The following is a 24335-nucleotide window of genomic DNA, read 5'->3' as shown; positions in this document are numbered from 1 at the left end:
AAACTGCAGCCATGTGATTATCTGCCCCTGACACTTCAGTTATACAGAGCCTTGGTCAGACCCCATTTGGAGTACTGCATTCGGTTTTCGGCACCAAACTGCAGGAAAATATACGTTGGCCTTGGAGGGAGTACAACACGGATTCACCAGAATTATACCAGTGCTTAAAGTGTTAAATTATGAGGACCAGGTTGCATAAACTTAGCTTGTATTTCCTTGAGTTTAGAAGATTGAGGGTGATCTAATCGAGCTGTTTAAAATGATAAAGGGATTCAACAGGGTCAATACAGCGAAACTATTTCCTCTGGAGGGGGAATCCAGAACAAGAGGGCATAATAAAATTAGAACTAGGCCATTTAGAAGTGAAATCAGGAAGCACTTTTTCCACACGAAGTGTAGTGGAAATCTGGAACTTTTTTTGTTCCCCAAAGGCTGTGGATGCTGGGTCAGTTGAAATTTTTATGGTTGAGACCGCTAGATTTTTGTTACGTAGTGTATTAAGGGATATGGATCAGGTAAATGGAGTTGAGATATGGATCAGCCATGATCTAATTGAATGGCGGAACAGGCTCAAGGGTGTGATAGCCTACTCCTGTTCCTATATTCCCTGCCGAAATCTTGTAATCTTTACAACTCTCGCAATCCTAGATTTCTAGTACCTACTGCACTTTCTCTCCCAGCCACCCTAGAAGATTATCAACACCACATTTGAACTGGGCTCAGATTCCAAATTAACTAACTGGATTTATTTGCAGAAATTAAATAAGTAGGCTACATACTGAACAGCACAAGCTATATACAATGACAGCTGTTAAAGATCTGATCTTTAAAACCACTTTGCCCTTGGCAGCATTGAGTGAAAAGAGTGTCTTTGCTAATTGTCTCCAGCGCATTCCAGCACTCGCTTTTGGTTCCATTACACTCTGTTTCTCATGATTTTCATGGTTGCCTTTGTGTCTGCTTTTAGAACTCTTCACATCAGCGGTTAAATGTAACCCTTTCTTTTTGAAATCCATGGATTTCATCATGAATTCCAGGCAGACATAAACTAATGCTGTATGTATAAGTCTGTAATGAAGACTTGATTGCATAATAATTCCTGTAATGGTCCTGTTTCCAGGTTGAAATATCCACAAGCACCGAGATGATGTCTTTTTTTCTTACTTAACACAGTAGAAGATAAAAGCCATCTTCAAGAAGCAAGACATGCTGGAGCTGGGTGGACATCTTAAACCTGCCCTGGCATTAGCTTTAAATTATACAGAGCACAACATATATTAATTTATATAAAAGTAGTTGTCAGTTCATTTCCACCCCTTCCCCTGAAGTGTTTTGCTGTGAATTGTTAGAATAGCAAATAATCAATCAACTTGCATATCTGGGTTCCTTTAGCTAAAAACAGTATATCCATAGACCACAGTTTCTCATTTTGGCTGTTGAAGCATTTTATGGTTCAGCTTACCGCTTAAATATTGCTATTTATTTGTTTTTAAAATGGAACACTCTTTAAGAGCAAGGCTTGGTAAACTCATTTAAATTGACATGTGTCTTTGGAATATAGAGATTATCACATGATCTGTGTGTGGTACTACAGACACACAAATAACAAAAGAAAAATCAGGATAGGGAGAGGGCCACTAAGATGCACAAAATAAACTCACAGGTAATGACAGCGAAATGGCAGAAATATTGAATACTTATTTTGCCTTAGTATTTAACAGGGAGACTAACAAGGTGGGTATGACATTAGAAGAGACGATCAAAAAAAAGTTGGAAGACATTTAAGATAGAATGGGGGGAGATAATTGATGAACTAATCAAACATAGCATAAAACCCCTGGTCTGGATGGATTGTTTCCGTGCATATTGAAAGAATCCCCCACCATCAACATCCTGGGGGTCGCTGTTGACCAGAAATTTAACTGGACCAGCCATATAAATACTGTGGCTACAAGAGCAGGTCAGAGGCTGGGTATTCTGCGGCGAGTGACTCACCTCCTGATTCCCCAAAGCCTTTCCACCGTCTACAAGGCACAAGTCAGGAGTGTGATGGAATACTCTTCACTTGCCTGGATGAGTGCAGCTCCAACAACACTCAAGAAGCTCGACACCATCCAGGACAAAGCAGCCCACTTGATTGGCACCACCCTAAACATTCACTCCCTTCACCACCGGTGCACCATGGCTGCAGTATGTACCATCCACACTCGCCAAGGCTTCTCCGACAGCACCTCCCAAACCCGCGACCTCTACCACCTAGAAGGACAAGGGCAGCAGGCACATGGGAGCAACACAACCTGCGCGTTCCCTTCAAGTCACACACCATCCCGACTTGGAAATATATCACCATTCCTGGGTCAAAATCCTGGAACTCCCTACCTAACAGCACTGTGGGAGAACCTTCACCACACGGACTGCAGCGGTTTAAGAAGGCGGCTCACCACCACCTTCTCAAGGTTAATTAGGGATGGGCAATAAATGCTGGCCTTACCAGCGATGCCCACATCCCATGAACGAATTTTAAAAAAAAGTTAGGGAAGAGATAGCAGAGACACTGTTAGATATATAAATTCATTAGAAATGGGAATAGAGCCAGAGGACTGGCGGACAGCTAATGTTATTCCTATATTTAAAAAGGAAGATAGAACAAGTTCGGGAAACTATAGACCATTTAGCTTAACACCGGTGGAAGGAAAGATAATGGAATCTTTACTCAAAAAGTAATAGAAAAACATCTAGAAAGTGAAAATATAATAGAGTAGTCAGCACGGATTTCAGAAGAGAAAGTCATGCTTGACCAACCTTATTAAATTCTTTGAAGAAGTAACAGAAAAAATAGACAGGGTAATGTACTAGATATAATATATTTGGATTTTCAAAAGGCCTTCATTAAGGTATCGCATTGTAGACGAGACAGGTAGCAGAATGGCTAGCAAACTGGCTACATAACAGGGGTTAAGGGTAGATACTGAGACTGGCAAAAGGTGGGAACTAGTGTTCCATAGGGTTTGGTGCTGGGAGTAGTTCACTAATTTACATCAACGATTTAGAATCGGAAGTACAATTTCAAAATTTGCACACAACACGAAATTGGGGCCTGTAGTTAATACAGCAACAGCAACCTGCATTTTTATAGCTCCTTTAACATAGTAAAACGTCCCAAGGCGCTTCGCGGGAGTGATTATCCAACAAAATTTGACACCGAACCACATAACGATATATTAGGGCAAGTAACCAAAAGCTTGGTCAAAGAGATGGGATTTAAGGAGTGTCTTAAAGGAAGAGAGAGAGAGAGGCAGAGAAGTTTAGGGAGGGAATTCCAGAGTATAGGACCTAGGCAGCTGAATGCATGGCCACTGATGGTGGAGCAATTAAAATCGGGGATGCGCAAGAGGCAGGTATTGGAGGAGCACAGAGATCTCGGCGGGTTGTAGGGCTGGAGGAGGTTGCAGAGATAGGGAGATGCTTTAAAATGCAAGAAGACATTATTAAACTTGCAGAATGGGCGTGTAATTGGCAAATAAATTTCAATATAGGTAAGTGTGAGATGGTGCATTTTAGTAGGAAGAATAAGGCGGCCCTATATTGCTTGGATAATAAGAGTCTGAATGTGGGGACCAGAGCAAAGGGATCTTAGGTTCACAGATGCTACTTTTAGTGATTTGTGTGACGCAAGTTAATAAGACCATAAAAGAGGCAAACCAAGCATGGGTTCACTTCTAGAGAAGTTATGTTAGACTTGTATAGAACCTTGATTAGACCACACTTCGACCATTTTCTAAAAAGGATATAGAGGCATTGGAGTAGGTGCAAAAAAGATTCACAAGGATATCCTCTCAATGCTGGTATCATCCATATCAGGAAAGACTAAACAGACTGGGGCTCTTTTCTTTAGAAAAGAGAAGACTGAGGGGTGACCTGATAGAGGCCTTTAAGTTAATGAAAGGGTTTGATAGGGTAGACGTAGGAAAAATGTTTCCATTTGTGCGGGAGTCTAAAACTAGAGGTCATCCATCTAAGACAGTCACTAATAAATCCAATAGGGAATTCAGGACAAACTTCTTTACCCAAAGAGTGGTAAGAATGTGGAATGCGCTACCACAAGGGGTAGTTGAGGCAAATAGATGCATTTAAGGGAAAGCTAGATAAGCACGTGAAGGAGAAAGGCATAGAAGGGTATGTTGATAGGGGTAGATGAAGGAGGGAGGAGGCTCATAACTCTAGCATAGACCACTTGGGCCGAATGGCCTATTTCTGTGCTGTAGACTCGATGTGCATCTCGTAGAGCCAACCAAACATGACGTGGTTGGGATTTAATTGCTTGTTCATTCCTTAAAATTCAGTTCAACAAATTACATAATTGTTGCACTATGTGGGATTTCACACTCAGCTGCTTCATGAACTGCATTCCTGTCGTGATAAAAGCTGTCTTGTGTAAAATTGTATATTCGGTCAAGGTTTTGATGATTTTTAAGTACAATTTACATTGTTTGTGGAAGTTTACGATCCAAGTTGTAACTGGTTGTCTTTCAACCAATGGCTTTTATGTGTTATTTTCATTTGAGTCTTTCCATTTTGAGTGGTTCTGCAGTTTCCGGCCTTTGAAAAGTGCAATTTTTTTTGTTCAAAGTCCAACTCAGACTAATGGGATGAAAGTCTTCTTTGTCTTCTAACTATAAGGACCTGGAGCAAAAGGAGTTTGGGCATCCTAGTAGGCATAAATTGTGCCTAATTTAGTACTAAATTGGCAGTTTCACTGAGAGGCTACAGGACAGCTGGTGTAAAAAATGAAAAAATACCATGTTGCAGCAGGAGCCGCATAGAGGAACAATACTCTGCATATAAGTGTGCTGTACCTGACCTGGGTGTACTTGATGTTGATGCTGGTTGCCCACAGTGCAAAGTGTTCCACTCATCAGCATTAACTTTTGGCTGTAAAGAAACTTTGTATAACTGCTGCTTGTTAAGTAATACTTAGAAGAACAAGAATAGTGGCAAGTCCAAGTAAAATTGGGGAAATGAACCAATATGTTTTCTTAAAAGTAACCAAAATATGATTTGGATGCTCATAACAGGTGCTGTAATTTTTCAAACCAAAATCACGTTTGGCTTTTGCAGCTTTATCAACAAGGACGTCTGTGCCAGCTGGGTGGCGAATTCTGTGAACTTGAGGTGTTTGCGAAGGTGCTTCGAGCATCAGACAAAAGGTAAGCGTAGCTGATTTTACGTACATGTAAATGTTTATACTATAATATAATCAATTCATACTTGTCATTACCCAGTCAACAGATTAACTTTTTCTTTGTGCCTTGTTTCAATCCGGAAGCAACAACCGAGTAATAGGATTCTGGGCCTGAAATTTAGTGATCTGGAATTGCCTCCAGTGTTCTTTCTATCCTGCTTCCTTCTATATAATTGGAATCATGGGCCAGTGTCAAAACAGTCTGAACTTGATTACCAATTTCTGGTTTCAAGTATTTTGGCAAGTTGAATGACAAGGTTCTATCTTAAAGCATAGGCTTAACCTGCTGCTGCAGGCATTATTGGTATTTCTTTTAACTGAATATTTTAAAATCTGCTTTAATTATATCTTCCTGGCGGGCAGTGTACAACCCAGTTCTATTAGGAAGATAGCTCTTACCTCGGATTAATGATACTTGTAATTCTATAAGGACAAGGTTGTTTTGTTTTCTTCTTTATAACATTCTCTAGTCCATTTCAGTAGTTGTAGAACTTTTCTATTTGGGAGCCTTTTTAAAAATCATAAAATATTATGACTTCCACTGCCCCCCTACCAGCCTCCTTCTCATAACCGTAATGCACTTGCTTCTTGCCCCACCCTGCCAAATCTTTGCCCTTGCCCTTTTTTCTTCCTTTGCTTGGAGATTTATTACCCTCTTCTCTCCCCACCTTTCCTTATTCAATCCTCATTACCAGACCTTGTTCTTAGGTGGTCCTTTTGTTTAACTCTGAATAGAACCTCTTCTGCATGGTTCTGGTGGAAATTCCTGTTGTTTTTGTTGGATCCGAAATTCCTTTTGAGAGATTTTCAATTCCTATCCACAGCACAAACAACTTGCATTAATATAGAGCCTTTAATGTAGAAAAAATCCCAAAGTGCTTCACAGAGGCATAATCGAAAAATTGACACTGAGCTAAAGATGGAGATAGTAGAATGGGTGACCAAAGGTTTGCTCAAAGTAGTCGGTTTTAAGGCGGGAATTCCAAACTTTGGACCTAGGCAGTTGAAGGTGTGGCCACCGAGGACGGGATGCACAAGAGGCCAGAAGAAGAGTTTGGGAGGGGGGTGCTTTAGGGCTGGTTAAGGTAACAGATATAGGGACAGTCAAAGCCATGAAGAGATTCAAACACAAGGATGAGAATTTTAAATTTGAGACATTGGGGGACCAAGAGCCGATGTAAGTCAGCGAGGACAGGGCTGCTGGGCGAGCGAGACTTGATGCAGGATAGGATGTGGACAGAGTTTTGGATGAGCCAAAGTTTACGGAATGTGGAGTTGACAAAAGCATGGTTGAGGGTTTCAGCAGCAGATAGATGGGGATGGTGGCAGATGATGTAACGGAATTGGCAGACGGCAGTCTTCGTGATGGAGAGCACATAGGGTCAACTTTTCCTCTTCTTCTCTCTTCTCATCTACCCCCCCCCCCCCCCCCCTGCAACTTTTCTCTCTTTCTCCTTCCCTTTCCCACCCCCGCCCCCCAATCCATCTTTGTATCTCCTGGTACTTTTTACACATTGCAAATTGCACATTTAAGAAGTTAACAAAGCAATCATTTTATTTTGTGCCCAAACGTAGACTCCAGGTGCACTTCCCCCACTCCCAAAGAGATTACAGAAACTTGTAATTCTACTGCTTGCAATAGTTCAGTAAGCAAATGGTACTGAACCATGATGACCAGGAAGGTCTAAAGTTTGATCTTTGGTCACTGCTGAGTTAGCTGGTCTTATTGGGACAGTGATGAGGGTGCTGCAGTTGGCCTGTTCCCCTGGGTTACGGAGGGGAAAATAATCAACTAGAATTTCTGCTTTTCATGCTATTCAGTGACTTTTTTTTTTTGCTAGCTTTTTTGTGGGTGTATGCTGGATGAGGATAGGTTGGGGTTCAGTTTTGGCAGGTCCTTTTACCACCATGTCAGATAGCTTGTTGACGCTCGCCATGTACTCGAATTGCTACTCGGGTAGATCTAGAGAAGGGCTGCTGCCTATGGTGTAATGGTACCCAATCCTGAGTCACAGCATTTAGGATAGGAGAAATGGAGGAATAGTGAGAGAATTATTCACAGACTCCTCAAGTTGGTATGTATCTACCTGAAGGAGGAGGGCCGTATGGTTGCTTGCTATTTTATCTTTTAAGCTATGTCAGTTTATTCATATTCCCTTTTTGATTTAAGTGGTTCCTGTGACTTTGTTTTGGTTATGCTACTACCTTGTTTTATTAAACATTTAGGCCAGTTTGCTCTTGATGATTAATTTGGTGTGATTTTTCTTTTTATCTGGTGCTTGTATATGGGGTTCGTACTGCTCTGGAAAATTCTCCCACTGAAATCAGTTAGTGACTACAGTTGGCTCACTTATCTGAGGGGGTTTTAATTTTTGGTGTTCATTCTGTATGTCTTCAGGGTAACCAGTATCCTTTATACTCATAAAGAAAGGAATGTTTTAAAGAATGAATTTATATTAATTATAATAATTAGATAAGTAAAGCCTTTAACTGACAAAGTATGGATTAAATTTGTCCTGTTCACCTGTTATTTGACATTGTCAAAATAAAAAATGGATTGAGCACTGAGACTTTCCTGGCTTCACTAAATTTTCCAAGGTTCAACAAAAGAAACCATGGCATGTGGAAGAACTGATGTGTAAAGGGGAAGGAATTGATGAAAAACCAATCCTAATTGTTTTATGTGATATCTGGCAGCTCAAATATGGGCTGCTAAGAGTGTCAGCAGTTTCATGAATACGCAATGCTACAGTGCACCTTTTTTACAAATTAAACGTGAATTTGTGAATATGACTGGAAGCATTCTACAAGTGCACTAAACATTGAAACTGAGCTTAACCAGAATAGTTACTTAAATATTCTGCTTTGTCTGGGGAGAGGGGAAGGAGGTTACTAATGTCATGGGCATATTTCAAAATCAAATCTTTTCCACAAGGCATTTAATACAACCAGATAATGGAAAAACTGCAGTGTATGAAATGTCTATGATTAGAGAAGTTGGTACCAAACCACTAACTTGTAGGGTGGTGTTGTCGTGCTTAACAGGTTTCAGTTGTCAGAAGTATAGAAATGAAGAAATGATTTTAAAGTAAATGCAAACTTATTTTTGGCTTTTTATTAGAACCTCTTGATGTGTTAAATTTTATCTATTCGCCAAAAGTAGTTTGAGAGATGCAGCTTGGGAAATTTTAGAAAAACTTATCCACTCTGTACAAATTAGACTATTTGTAATGAGTAACAAAAAAAGCACAAAGCACAAAGTGCCCAAGAACAACATGGTAAATTCTCCTCAAGGGAAATGTATTCATCTGAATTGCCACATAATGACACAGGGTAATTTTTTTCCATGTACATATTTTGCTCAAGAATGTGTGCACTAAGAAATGGGACATCTCACTGCACAGGTGTGTGTGTGTGTACGCGCGCGTGCATTAAATATATGTTCTATCCAGCATTCTAGCTTTGAAGTTGCTTTTGAAACAGGTGATTGAAGGAACTGAGTTTGCCTGAAAACTCATTTTGGCAATGACCCATTTTTTAATAAGTTTAAAATGCTAGCATGTCCTAGCCGTGTGTTTTGAGGTCTAAGCATGCTGTTGAGCAGCTCTAAATATTGCAAGAAGTGAAGTGCCAATTTTCACCATTGCATTTTCACACTTCAGGGGCCATGCTTATGTTTACATGCTGGGACCTATAATGCCATTGTGAACTGTTGGTGGTTAATTGTTAATCTTGTGAGCAGTTTGGGAAAGTACACTCTGTGCTGGTATAAATTTAAAGGTTGGACTTTAATTTCTGTACATTTTCATTTAAGAGGATATGAATTCCAGTCATTTGTTTTGCAGCCGTTCACTCCCAGGCCTCCACCAATGCCACTAAGTTACCACCCAGGTGACGCTTGAGTGGCCTGGTGAGGACTTCAATTTTTTTCCCCTTTGCTTCTCTCTCTCTTCGCTTCCTACCCTTTTTTCTTTCCTCCTCTTTATCTTCCCCCCTCCTCCATTCACAATCTTTGATTTAAATATTCTTCCTATTAAATATTGATTTCTGCATCTGTTGAGTCAATTTTGGCAATTTTTTTGATTTCAGTTGTTCAGAAAAAGTAACATTCAGGTCTTGATGTAATTATCTACTTTTGAATAGGAACTACAGAAAAAAGAGGTAACATCAGAAGCTGCAGAGAGGCATGTTTATTTATTATGTAAACATGAAGTCCTATTTTGAGCAGAAGTTAAACTTGGTCTTACAAGTGAAAGCAGCGATTTTTGCTAAGCTTAGAATATTGAGCTTGTGAGATCCCCTGAATTTCCAATCCCTGATAAGATCCAGTGTTGAACAGCATAGTGTGCTGACGTTGCTGTGCACATTGGCAAGAGCAGTTGACATTGTCAGCTGAAAAAGGAGTTTCGACTATTTTATTGCTTGATGTTCTTCTAATGTCGTGCAACGTGGACTTTTTGCAGAGGGGAGAAGGTGGCTCAGATCTTCTGTAGTACTCAAACAGCTAGACAAATTAAACATGAATTTGTGATCATGACTGGAAGCATTCTACAAGTACACTAAACATTGAAACTGAGCTTAACCAGAATAGTTACTTAAATATTCTGCTTTGTCTGGGGAGAGGGGAAGGAGGTTACTAATGTCATGGGCATATTTCAAAATCAACACTTTTCCACAAGGCATTTAATACAACCAGATAATGGAAAAACTGCAGCGTATGAAATGTCTATGATTAGAGAAGTTGGTATCAAACCACTAACTTGTAGGGTGGTGTTGTCGTGCTTAACAGGTTTCAGTTGTCAGAAGTATAGAAATGAAGAACTGATCTTAAAGTAAATACAGACTTATTTTTGGCTTTTTATTAGAACCTTTTAATGTGTTAAATTTTATCCATTCACCAAAAGTAATTTGAGAGATGCAGCTTGGGAAATTTTAGAAAAACTTACCCACTCTACAAATTAGACTATTTGTAATGAGTAAACAAAGCGCAAAGTACCCAAGAACACCACGGTAAACCATTGAAAGAAAAGGGAGTGATTTTTGAGAAACCTGAAAATGAACCAAAATTTGTTTTGCTGCCTAAACTCAGTTTTTGCAGTTCATTTTTCACATTTAAAAGAGAAACCTTTCAATTGTAGCATAACTGAAAGATTAAAAATCAGCTTTCATTGTAGTACAATATGATGTGCCATACTGCATGGTTGCGGTATCCTTTCTGGTAAACAGAGGTGAGGGTAGAGGTGCAGTCATGCTTTATTTTTCTTGCCAGCTGTAGGCAATTTTGTGTGTATTGAACAGATGAATGCTACGTTTGTTTACTGGAACTGATTTGAGAATAGCTATCTTACATTTTATTTTTGGATCTACCTTTAGCAGTGTACAGTTTCTAGACCATTCTGCATTTCCAGATAATTTTCTAGGTTGTGACTTTTTGTGTAACCCAATTGATGATGTGTCACTGAAAACAACAGGATCCAATGCTGATAGCCTGTAGATGCAGAGTGATCAATTGTTCCATGAGAGGTTATTGTTCACACTGTAAATTCCTGCCATTAGTCATTCTAGTTTGGCTAAAATATTTAAACTTCACAGGTAGCTGCAGAAGATAAACCATGATCTGTTGTCGCCGACTACCACATACGTTTGCATATAAGGCATCCAAATATTAAATGACCGTCTTAATTTCTGGCCAAAAAGCCTGAAAAAAGAGTATGGCTTGTGTAAAACCTGATCTCTCACCATGTTTCTCCAGTCAATGAGGGATTTTGATCTTAATTTGTGTTGACTACACCACTATTGGTATAGAGAGAGGAGAGTGGGTGACTGGGAGTTGGAGAGTAGTAAGTTGCATTTCCTGCAAGTCACTTAGAACTGCACTTCCAAACTCCGAACCCTCTAGCCTTTGGCCCTCCATTTGCTACTTCTGCAGTTGTTGATCCACTCGACCACTCTCTAGCCTCCATTTTTAATGACTTTGTCCCCAGTAAAACCCTTACTCTCTTCCACCCTAGTCATTCCCCCTCATGGTCCCCCATCTTGGCTCCAAGAACCATAGATACCATAGAAAAGATACGCACAGAAGGGGGCCATTCGGCCCATCGGGTCTGCGCCGGCTCAAAGAACAACCAGGTGCCCATTCTAATCCCATCTTCCAGCACCCGGTCCGTTGCCCTGCAGTTTACAGTACTTTAGGTGCAGGTCCAGCTACTTTTTAAAAGAGTTGAGGGTCCTTGCCTCTACCACCAATTCGGGCAGCGAATTCCATACACCCACCACCCTCTGGGTAAAAAACTTTTCCTCATGTCCCCTCTAATTCTTCCACCACTCAGCTTAAACCTATGTCCTCTAGTTCTTGGACTCTCCGCTAGGGGAAACAGGTACTTCCTGTCTACTCTATCTGGGCCCCTCATAATTTTGTACACCTCAATCAAGTCTCCCCTCAGCCTCCTCTGCTGCAAGGATAACAACCCCAGCCGATCCAATCTCTCCTTGGAGCTGCAATTTTCAAGCCCTGGCAACATTCTTGTAAATCTTCTCTGCACTCTTTCCAGAGCAATTACATCCTTCCTGTAATGTGATGACCAGAACTGCGCACAATACTCCAGCTGTGGCCTTACCAGCGTTTTATACAGTTCCATCATTACATCCCTGCTTTTGTATTCTATACGTCGGCTAATAACGGAGAGCATTCCGTATGCCTTCTTCACAACCTTTTCTACCTGTACTGCCACCTTCAGGGACCTGTGCACATGCACTCCAAGGTCTCTCACTTCCTCGACCCCTCTCAATATGTTCCTGTTTACTGCGTATTCCCTTTTATTGTTTGCCCGCCCTAAGTGCATTACCTCACACTTTTCTGGGTTGAACTCCATTTTGCCACTTTTCCGCCCACTCCACCAACCCATTAATATCTTCTTGGAGTCTACAGCTATCCTCTTCACTATCCATTTTTGTGTCGTCTGCAAATTTGCCAATCATGCCCCCTACATTCAAGTCCAAATCATTAATATGTACCACAAACAGCAAGGGACCCAACACTGAGCCCTGTGGCACAACACCGGAAACGGATTTCTATTCGCAAAGATATCCATCGACTTTTACCCTTTGTTTCCTGTTACTGAGCCAATTTTGGATCCAATTCGCCACATTTCCCTTTTTCCCATGGGCTTTTACCTTTCTGACCAGTCTGCCATGTGGGACCTTGTCAAATGCCTTACTAAAATCCATGTAGACAACATCCACTACACTACCCTCATCAATCCTCCTTGTCACTTCCTCAAATAGTTCAATCAGATTTGTAAGGCATGACCTTCCCTGAACAAATCCATGCTGACTATCCCTGATTAAACCATGCCTTTCCAAGTGGCAGTGACAGAATCAATACTGAGAGATGGGATAAACTAATAGTTTGCCCACCACCGAGGTAAGACTGACCGGCCTATAATTGTTCGGTCTTTCCCTCGTACCCTTTTTAAACAATGGAACTACGTTTGCAGTCTTCCAGTCCTCCGGTACCTCCCCTGTATCTTGTGAGAATTGGAAAATGATCCTCAGAGCATCCGCAATTTCCTTTTTGGCTTCCTTCAATAGCCTAGGAAACAATCCATCCGGCCCTGGTGACTTATCAACTTTCAAGGATTCCAGTCCTTCTAGTACTTCCTCTCTCGTTATGTTTACCTTATCCAATATTTCACACCTCTCCTCTTTAACTACCACATCCGGATCATCCCTTTCCTTTGAATACGGAGACAAAATATTCATTTAAAGCTCTACCCACATCCTCTACTTCTACACACAAGTTACCCTTATCATCCCTGATAGGTCCCACCTTTTCCTCAGCTATCCTCATGTTCTTAATGTAATAATAAAACATCAGTGCTTCCTCCAAGTGGTGTTCAACGTGGAGAAGGACTGATTCATCAGCTGAGGGAGGGCGGTAGGTGGTAATCAGCAGGAGGTTTCCTTGCCCATGTTTGACCTGATGCCATGAGATTTCATGGGGTCCAGAATGCTCAAACTAACTGAATTGTGGTCACTATCCCCAATATGGTCATCCACTGTCACTTCACCCACTTGCCCATCTTCATTTCCCAGGACTAAATCTAGAATTTCATCCCTTCTTGTTGGGCTTGTCACATACTGGCTTTGAAAAAAAAAGTTCTCCTGGACACCGATCAAGAATTTTGCACCCTCTGTGCCCCTCACACTGTTTGAATCCCATTTGATGTTAGGGTAGTTGAAGTCCCCTACTATTATTGCCCTCTTATTTTTGCAATCAGAAGTTTGCCTACATATTTGTTCTTCTATCTTCCTTTCGCTATTCGGGGGTCTATTGTACACTCCTTGTAGTGTGACTGCCCCTTTTTTATTTCTTAGCTCAACCCATATGGCCTCGATTGATGATCCATTTAGCATATCATCCCTTCTCACAACTGTAATTGATTCTTTAACCAATAATGCTATCCCCCGCTCCTTTTTTATCACCCACTCTATCCTGCCTGAAAACTCTATATCCAGGGATATTGAGCTGCCAGTTATCCCCCTCTTTGAGCCAGGTTTCCGTGATAACAATGATATCATGCTGCCATATGTCTATCTGTGCCCTTAGCTCATCTGCTTTGTTTGTAATACTCCTTGCATTGAAGTATATACCCGTTAACCCCGTCAAATTCCTGTGCTGAACACTATTTAACCTTTGCTTCTTTTGCCTTTGAGTCGCTAACTACGTCACTAACTGCTTTCCTACTTCCCGTTTCCTGTTCTGAATTTGTCCTATCTGTACCTGCCCTTTGGTTCCCATCCCCCTGCTACACTAGTTTAAACCCTCCCCAACAGAACTAGCAAATGCGAGGATATTAGTCCCGGTTCTGCTTGGGTGCAACCCGTCCAGCTTGTATAGGTCCTGCCTTTCTCAGAATCGGTCCCAATGCCTCAGGAATTTAAACCCCTCCCTCCTACACCATCTCTCAAGCCACGCATTCATCTGGTCTATTCTATTTCTGCTCTCGCTAGCACATGGCACTGGGAGTAATCCTGAGATTACTACCTTGGAGGTCCTGCTTTTTAATTTATTTCCTAACTCCCTATATTCTGCTTGCAGAACCTTATCCCTTTTTTTACTGACGTTGGTACCGATGTGGACCACGCCCTCTGGCTGTTCACCCTCCCCCTTCAGAATGTCCTGCAGCCGCTCTGTGACATCCTTGACGTGCATCCGTACATCCAAGGGATGCAGACTTGAGCTTATCTGGCACACAACTGGATGGTCCAGACAGATCCATCACCAGATCTGTCTGGACCACATCAAGCACTATTAGGCCTTGCTCATGTCTGCCAAAACCATTCACTGCTCCAGGATGTCTTGGAGAGCAAAGATAATCCCTGGCTTCATTTCTCCACTACTGACTGTCTCCTTGAATCCTTCTCCCCTGGCCCTCCACCCTCGCCTCCAATGACAAATATATAAAGCTCTTGGACTTCTTTCTCACTAAGATTGAGACCAACTTTTCATCTACCTCTGTCCCATCCCTCCTTCCACATGTCCACCAAACCAAACCTCCCCCAAGGCTCTTGCGTGCCCTCGCTCTGAAACTGGGTCTTTTTCTCGTTCTTCTCCTATCTCCTCTCATGCCCTCTCTGAGCTCATCATGCCCATGAGACCCACCTCCTGCTCCCTTAACCCCATTTCTACTAAACTGCTGACTATCCAACTTCCCTTCCTGGCCCTCATGCTAGCTGATGTAAATGGTTCCCTCTTATCAGGTGCTCTCCTCCCTTTAAAAATTGGCATCATCGGTCCTCTCAAAAACACACTCTTGATCCCTCTGTTGCCAACCACCGCCCCATCTCCAACCTCCCTTTCCTCTCTCAAACCTCTAAAATCCATGCCCACCTTACCCGCATCTCCATGTTTGCATTTTTCTAATCCCATCGCAGCACTGAAATAGCCTCGAATTTAAAATTCTCATCCTCATGTTTAAATCCCTTCATGGCCTTGCCTCTCCCTTTCTCTGTAACCTCCTCAGCCCTACAACCTTCCGAGAACTCTGTTCATTGTTGAAAGTAGTATTTGAATGTATTGACCAATTGACTTTGAATATTTAATTCCTGTTTTAGGAAATTGATACTAACCTGTCAATTTTAGAGGAGTGAGAGGCAGGTCACCAGGGAGTTATCAAAGCATCTTTGGAGCTTGAAATTACCCAGTGAAACCTTTCTTTTAAACATGGAGCCTAAGCAGAATACACAGTTTACCCCGCTATTTAGCTTGTCCATGCCATGTTTTCCTATGTCGTAAAGCTAGTTAAGTGGTTATTTGTTCCACCTTGTCTATTACATCCTCTTTTTTAAAAAAAAATCAATACTGAACCACACATAGAAGTAATCTACTGCAATCCATTGCCATAGTCCAGGCTTCATACGAATTGCAGACAATTAGTGGAGCAGCCCTGCTGTACTGGATGTTCTCAGGAATTCATCTGAAGCCTTTTCTCTTATTATTTGTTCCAAAAAGTGTGTCTACAAAGATTTTTTTTAAAAATTCTGGCTTCATAAACAGAACATACCGACTGTCACTAGGCACAAGTGATGTTGGAGCGTGAATTTCCACAATGATTGCAACTAGATTACATTTGGTATGCAGGGTTGAAGTGGAACATAACTATCCAGTATACGCTCCAGCCCTTCGACTTTCTTGTCTCATGTTATGGCAGGGTGTGCAAATTTGGTGCTCTTCACTGACTCTTTCGATTCTCGCAATATTTGCTAAAGATTAAAATGTGATATGAGTATGGTCAAGTCTTTAAGGGCTTCTCTGTACTGCCTGAAGTCCCAACATGTGTTGGGCAAGCTCCTCGAATATTTTTGAAACATGTTGGCTGCTCACTTTTACCACTGCTTCTCAGATCTGTCCATATTGACGCCCAGAAGAATCAAGCATTCCTTGCTCTGTTTCCCACCAGTGAATTTCCTTCCATGAAAGGTGCGAGTCCCCTCCTGGAAGAAGCTTCCAGAAAAGGCCCACACTTTTGAAGTAATGCAGCTAGAGATGAAATCCATCTGTTTGTCATTTCAGGGATTGCTTCACTGACCATTTTCTTATGAGTTATGGTATGAACATTTTTCCATCTCTTGATCCATTCCAAGTTGACTTTAGAGTGATTGCTAAACCTGATGTCTTCAGTGATTTGTGACGGAATTTTCTATCAAAATTTTTTGAAATTCCAAGTAGATTTTTGGGACCACAAATTTACATAACATTAGACAAATCATTATACAGCTATAACCGTATACATACTCAAATTTATACAAAACAACAAGCACTGCCGAGACCGGCCACCAGTATAACATCATGCGGATTCTAACAATAGACAACTTAACGTTATACAAACTCGACTGTCTACATCATTGACTTGATTTCAGCAGCCCAATGCAAACTGGTGAAATTTGCAGAGGGTACTAAATTAGGAGGAGAGGCAGTTGAGTTGGCGGAAGCAGCCAAGGTCCTTCAAAATGAAGTAGATAAAATATGTAAATCGGTAGAGTAGTGGCAGATGAAGTTCAATACAGATATTTGAAAGATACAGACACTAGAAGGAAAAATGGGTGACATAAGTACACTATAAATAGCATAGAAGTGGATATGGTGGAAAGAGATTTAAAGTGATAATTGATTCGGCATTTAGCATGTCAAATCATTGTGGAGCAGCAATAAATAAAGTGAATAGAATTCTGAATTACATTGCTAAATTAGTAGAGTACAAGTCAGAGAATGTCTTGTGAAAATGTAGAGTGCCCTGGCCAGACTGAACCTTGATCAGTTTTGGTCATCCAGATGTAAGGGAAACATTCAAACCATAGAAGGCTGCAAAGAAGATCCTTGAAATCTAAGAATTAAATTACAGGGAAAGATTGGCGAAACTGGGGCTCTTCAACCTTGAATGGAGCTGACTGAGAGGGGACCTAATAGAAGTATACAAAACTGTACAGTTAAGGTAAGCCTCAAGTTGCTAGAACAAGGTTGCATAAACTAACGGTGATCGAACAATTTAAAACAGATGTCATGCAAACAGCAATCAGTATTAAGAATTATCTTCCATATGGGGTGATAAAGGTGAAAATCTAGATATAATTAGGTGACATGATGTAGCAAGAGGGAGAAAGGCATTTTAAGTCCATCCATCCAAAAAAAGAAACTATGGGTCAAAAAGCTGCTCTTATCTGTATTTACCTTGCGAGCCATCTGTTTTAGACCTGCTCCTTTATATGTCCAGAGAAAATGAGAAAAGGATTGAAGCATCACCGGTTGTCAATTGTACATGTTTGACAAGTATTGGTTAGTAGGTTACCATACTTTTCTGGAGTCTGAGATTGAAATCAGCTGAGACTGGGATAAATAAAATCCTTTCTGTTTCTCTCTTCTTTTTCCCCCCTTCTCTCTCAACCCACTCCCCCCAAGCCAGTTGCAAGGTAAACTAACAGTCTCAACATTGTTCTTGGTGGGCACAGGCGCACTACCCAAAGCATCACTAAGCAGAATAAATTGGCAATCTTAGTCATAGGCTGCAAGGATAACTGACAGCTGGAAGTTGTACTGATGCAGTAGGGATTTGGCTGCATTGGGGCAGCAACACAGAGGAACTTCACTTTGCCCCTCTCTTCCAATTTCCCTGATTTGGGATGCTAACACTGGATCCTAAAAATGGAAGTGTTCTGTTCATCAGAACTGATATCCTTCTTCCTTTAGGCACAAACATTTGCCAGAAGCATACATAGAATTTTACAGCACAGAAACAGGCCATTGCTGGTATTTATGCTCCACTTGAGCCTCCTCCCTCTCTACTTTGTCTCACCCTATCAAGATGTCCATCTATTCCTTTCTCCCTCATGTACGTATCTACCTTTCCCTTAAATGCATCTATGCTCTGCTATTCAACCACTCCATGTGGTAGCGAGTTCCATGTTCTCACCACTGAGTAAAGAAGTTTCTCCTGAATTCCTTATTGGATTTATTAGTGACTCTCTTGTATTTATGGCCCCTAGTTTTGGACTCCCCCACAAGTGGAAACATTTTCTCTACGTCTGTCCAACGAACCCCTTCATAAGTTTAAACACCTCTATCAGGTCACCTCTCAGTCTTCTCTTTTCTAAAGAAAAGTGCCCCAGCCTATTAATTCTTTCTTGATAGTTGTACTAGTTCTGGTATCATCCTTGTAAATCTTTTATGTACCTTCTCCAGTGCTTCTATATCCTTTTTTGTAATATGGAGACCAGAACTATGCACAGTATTCTAAGTGTGGTCGAACCAAGGTTCTATATAAGTTTAACATAACTTCTCTTTTTCAATTCTATTTCTCAAGAAGTAAACCCCAGTGTTTTGTTTGCACTTTGTTTGGCTTTGCTAACCTGCATTGCTACTTTTTAATGATTTGTGAATCTGTACTCCAGATCCATTTGTGCCTCTACCCCATTTAGACTCCTATTTTCCGAGGAGTATGTGGCCTCCTTGTTTCTCCTGCCAAAATGCAACACCTCGCACTTATAAATTCATTTACACGCCCATTCTGCAAGTTTGTTAATGTCTTCGTGTATTTTGTCGCAATCTTCCTTGGTATTAACTATACCCCCTAAGCAGGCATCGTAAAATGAAAAACTCGCACCATTTTAGTTAGGACCAGTGAAGGGATTGAGTTTTTTTTCCTCCATAAGTCTATAGTCCTGAAAATGAAACTGATTTATTTTTCTATTTTTTTTTAAAAGAGCTAGCTGTACCAAGGGATCTTTAAGCTGTTTGAAGTTGTACTGCAGTCTGTGTTTAATCAGTGCCATTCTATCTCTTCCAGACATCTTCTGCATCACTGTTTCCAGGCTTTAATGGACCATGGAGTAAAGGTGGCTTCAGTGCTGGCCAATTCCTTCAGCAGGCGCTGTTCGTACATTGAGGAGTCAGATGCCAATGTAAAAGAGAAGGCAATCCAATTTGGATTTGTTTTAGGTAAGAAATGGTTTTAAATAGATTGAAGGATGGATTATAAGATTGGAAAGAATTACACCATGGTGTAAAGGTATACTGTGTGCTGGCTAATTCTTAAAGGCACTGTGTTAATTAGGTACCCCTCATACATCTGCATTCTGTTTTTCCCAGTTCATTTGAACTTTTTCCTCGAGTTTGACAAACCAGTTTAGTTTTGATTCTGACCTACTGACCATTTTCTCATTCCTTTGTAAGTTTCAAGACAAAGATAAATGCACAAATTTTATGTATGTGATAGGCAAAATGTTTTTCTACATTTCTCAGCTGTTGTTTGTAACCTTTGGAATGCTATGCTTGAGCTCTTAGCTCTAGTCTTTCCTGGGTTGAGTAAATTGTTATAACGATGGCCTTAAATTTGGGTGAATTTGAAAACTAGTGGTCCTGCTGACATCTGTTCATTCTCCATGTTTTTCACGATTAGGCGCCAGTGGTTTACATTCTTTAATTGTTCATAAACAGTTTGTGATAAAGATGTGGCCTGACTTTAAGCTTACAGGATCTACAATTTTTCTTACAACCAGAATAAGATACTGGGATCCCATATAGTTTGATACTGAAAAGTTTGAACTAAGTGCATGTGTGTTTAAATATTTAAAGATAAAATTGCCCTGAATTACTTGCCTTGAAGTAACCCTCAGTTACTTGCTGGATATAGATTTATTAGAGAGGATACTCATGCATCCTTTTATCTGTTGAAAAACTGAGACATGAGTAAATGTTTGTTAAAGATTTAAGTCTTGTTGTAGCTATTCATAAGAGAAGTGAGGATCAAAGAATGCTGAGTGGAATCACTTGAAAATTGATAGAGGAACTTTGGCTGCTAGTGGATATTGCAGCAGTCATTTACGAAGCTGCATTTCAGTAAACAAATAATAACTTTTTAAAAACAAAATTTGGTTTCTGGTCTCCATGTTACAAAAAGGATAAAGAGACACTAGTGAATGTGCAGGAGTTCCTCAGGGCAGTGTCCTAGGCCCAACCATCTTCAGCTGCTTCATCCATGACCTTCCCTCCATCATAAGGTCAGAAATGGGGATGTTCACTGATGATCGCACAGTGTTCTGTTCCATTCGCAACCCCTCAAATAATGAAGCAGTCTGAGCTCGCATGCAGCAAGACCTGGACAACATCCAGGCTTGGGCTTATAAGTGACAAGTGACCATCTCCCCTTGACATCTTATAAGTGATAAGTGACAAGTGACCACCTCCCCTTGACATTCAACGGCATTACCATCGCCGAATCCCCCACCATCAACATCCTGGGTGTCACCATTGACCAGAAACTTAACTGGACCAGTCACACACATACTGTGGCTACAAGAGCAAGTCAGAGGCTGGGTATTCTGCGGTGAGTGACTCACCTCCTGACTCCCCAGAGCCTTTCCACCATCTACAAGGCACAAGTCAGGAGTGTGATGGAATACTCTCCACTTGTCTGGATGAGTGCAGCTCCAACAACACTCAAGAAGCTTGACACCATCCAGGACAAAGCAGCCCGCTTGATTGGCACCCCATCCACCACCCTAAACATTCACTCCCTTCACCACCGGCGCACAGTGGCTGCAGTGTGTACCATCCACTGGATGCACTACAGCAACTCACCAAGGCTTCTTCTACAGCACTTCCCAAACCCGCGACCTCTACCACCTAGAAGGACAAGAGCAGCAGGTACATGGGAACAACACCACCTGCACGTTCCCCTCCAAGTCACACACCATCCCGACTTGGAAATATATTGCCGTTCCTTCATCATCGCTGGGTCAAAATCCTGGAACTCCCTTCCTAACAGCACTGTGGGAGAACCTTCACCACACGAACTGCAGCGGTTCAAGGCGGCGGCTCACCACCACCTTCTCGAGGGCAATTAGGGATGGGCAATAAATGTCAGCCTCGCCAGCGACGCCCAGATCCCATGAACGAATAGAAAAAATTTACAAGGATGATACCAGAACTGAGAGGTTATAACTATCAGGAAAGACAGAACAGGCTGGGGCTCTTCTCTAGATAGGAGAAAGCTGAGGGGTGACCTAATAGAGGTCTTTAAAATCATTGCGGAGTTTGATACAGTAGACATAATGATGTTTCCACTTGTGAGGGAGTCCAAAACTAAGGTCATAAATATAAGGTAGTCATTAATGAATCCAGTAAGGAATTCAGGAGCAACTTCTTTACTTGCTACCACATGGATTAATTAAGGCAAATAGCACAGATACATTTAAGGGGAAGCTAGATTATTAAATGAAGGAGAAAGGAAAAGAAGGATATGCTGACAGGATTAGATGAAGTAGGGTGGGTGGAGTATAAACACCCAACTGGTCTATGCCAGTCGGCCGAATGGCCTGTTTCTATGCTGTAAATTTTATGTAAAAATTGAAACTGCACCAACTGGGAGGTAACTGATTATTTGGTCTGATTTCTTACAGATACTAATATAGGAGATCTGTTATTAATGTTGGTTTTGTCCTGTGCCATGTTATAAAACATGTCTTACAGTTTAAAGTGAAAAGATGCAACTTGGCCAAGGGACTGGGATTTTTAAAATTGATGGTACAGTTTCTGTTAAAGATTTCCTTTGTCCTTTTATCTTGAGAACCGGTTGACTAAGCTAATGTGTGATTCTGTCTGTGGGAATTACAGTTAATAGCACTAAAATTCTCTCTGGTCAATGTGACATTTGATGGTTAATTTTTCACAAAAAGATGCGTGGCTTTACCAGGCGTGATTCCAATAGATTTTGTCTTGAGCCTGACACGCAAACTCATCAAGGAGGAGGGGCTTTTCACCTCCCAACCATCTGGATTGTAGATGATATTAATATTAATCAACGGGCCTCTGAGTTTGGATTTCACAAACACTTGCAATTATGAAAGATCTGCATTTGATCTGAGTTGTAAGAAGCTGCCTGAATCAGGCATATTTATTGTAGCCTTTCACCATATCTTCAGTTCACTTAACCAAACTGGAATCGTCATGGCAGAACTCCAAAAAGCTGAAAAGCTTGTGTTAAATCAAGTTATGACTTTTTAAAATGTAAAACTTATTTTAAACCTGTAGTTGGTAGGTTTAAGGGGACAAAAACTTTTTCAGTGTTTTGAGCTGTCTCCAGTAAGCAATTTGCCTAAGATTGAAGTACAACGAATAAGTTTGAATCTCAATAAATTTTCTTATTAGGCAATCGAGTGGAAACATTTTGAATTGAGGTGGGTCAATTTTGATACACGTGTCACAGAGACTTGCAGTATACAGTTGATGCTTAAAATATGACAGAAAAGAAGTGCACTCTAGATGCACTTTATTTTGTATCAATCTCCTGTGGCATTGACTTGCTGAAAGTTGCAAGACACAATGTTTTATAGGGAAGTGAATCTTCTGGGGCATTGTTCACATTAAGTGAGGGGATATATTTGGCAAATGATTGAGTTCATAAAGATTCGGGCAGGGACTAGGAAGGTGAGTAGTTTAGTTTAAGGGGGCACTCAGTGGTTGGGGGAGAAAATGAGGATTTTAGGTAATAGTAAGTACTGGGTAAAGAAGTGAGAATTCGGAGAGTGTAGAATTTTGGGACAGGAGAATTGAGTCCTTAGAATGGGGTGCTGAGAATTCGTGTTGGTGTTCAATACAAGTGAACATTTTGAGGATAGTGAGTAACTGGAGAGGAGATAGTTGGTATTTGAGCATGGTAGTGAGTAGCTGAAGAGGGGAGAGTGGTATGAAGTGTGGGCTATGGGCACTGAAACAGTATTGATAGAAAGCTAGAGGAACAGAACATTTTTGCTCAAAAATACATACACATTGGTCCTAGATAAGCACAGCTGTGATTTGTTGGAATGTTTACATTTTTCTATCGACGAAACATAGGCGACGATCAAAGCTTGCTCCCTGAGGAAATACACCCTTGCAATTGAACTAATAGAATCCTGATGCACGATGGGGAAATTCTGCTGATGCTCAGACCATTTCCATGATGATGGCTTTAGGGCAAAATATCAGTTTCAAGCCCAAGCTTTTCAGAGAACTGAGATCGTCACATAAAAGGATTAATTAAATTACTCAAACACAAAAACAATTGTTTGGTAAGTTTAATTGTGTTGTTTTGAATTATTTTAAATTTTTTGATGTTTATTTTTAGCCCACCAGGCTGTGAACAAAACATTTCAAGTATTTTCACCGATTATGGTGCAGTTTGTGTTTTTTATTGGTAGATTTTTCTAACTTCTCTTACTGAGTTTTGATTTGTTACGAATATAAAATTTAAGTTTTAGCGTCCACCACTTATAGCGGACAAATCGCTACAAGCGGTGGGGACTGTGTATCTCTGCTGAAGGGATTGGGAAAGAGGTTTTGTAAGATCTCCTCGAGACAATCCAGTAAGTGCTTGTTTATTGCTTGGCTCTTGATAAATAAACATTTTCCTTACCAACTGCAGGTAGTTTAACAAATAAAATTGTTCCCTTCACATACTACATTTAAGTAGATAAATATATCTCTGCATATCAAATGAGGTAGCAAAACATTCTGTTTAAATCGCAACTTCAATTCAGATCCTGCCTTCATACTAGAATAAAGTCTGCTGAAAACTCAAAGATGTTTTTACATTGAAAATTTTGAATTATCAATCATTTGAATTAAGCAATGTAAATAATACAGCAAAGTGAGAACTTAATGTGAAAAAAATTGAATTATTGGTTTGTTTGAATTAAGAAACTTGAAATTAAGAGAAGTGGATTGCAATGGTACAGTTCTTCCAAAACTCACTGCGAATGTGAATCATTTTATTTTGCTGGTTGTTTTTCAGTTCCAAGATAAACATAAATAAAAGGCAGCTGGTGTGACCATTACAATACAATACAGAATATAAGGACCTACTCTTAGTTGTTCTCTCTCATTCTTCCCCATGAATTAGTTTTCATTTCAGCTGTATCATTGTTAGGCTCTTGCTGCACATGCCATCTGTAGTTATGGAGATCAGCAAACGTATATAGTAAACAACATTCGTGCTTTCTAATTTAACTCAAAAACTGGGTGTTCCTGCTTTGTTTTAAAGTTTTATACAAAAAATCC

At 40.7% G+C, this 24335-nt stretch overlaps 1 protein-coding gene across 2 annotated transcripts in view; it reads left to right on the top strand.

Moving 5' to 3' along the window:
- appbp2 (amyloid beta precursor protein (cytoplasmic tail) binding protein 2) overlaps positions 1 to 24335 on the top strand; it is a 60545-nt gene that overhangs the window by 11997 nt on the left and 24213 nt on the right. For both annotated transcript variants that reach the window (XM_068008210.1, XM_068008209.1), the window contains exons 2-3: positions 5119 to 5207; positions 19084 to 19235. In XM_068008210.1, the coding sequence (XP_067864311.1) occupies positions 5119 to 5207; positions 19084 to 19235 (241 nt within the window). The remainder of the gene's footprint in view (positions 1 to 5118; positions 5208 to 19083; positions 19236 to 24335) is intronic.

The sequence above is a fragment of the Heptranchias perlo genome, chromosome 28 (assembly GCF_035084215.1).
Source record: "Heptranchias perlo isolate sHepPer1 chromosome 28, sHepPer1.hap1, whole genome shotgun sequence".
Classification (NCBI taxonomy): domain Eukaryota; kingdom Metazoa; phylum Chordata; class Chondrichthyes; order Hexanchiformes; family Hexanchidae; genus Heptranchias; species Heptranchias perlo.
The sequence above is the reverse complement of the archived record's forward strand: the minus strand, read 5'-3'. Positions and strand labels throughout refer to the sequence as shown.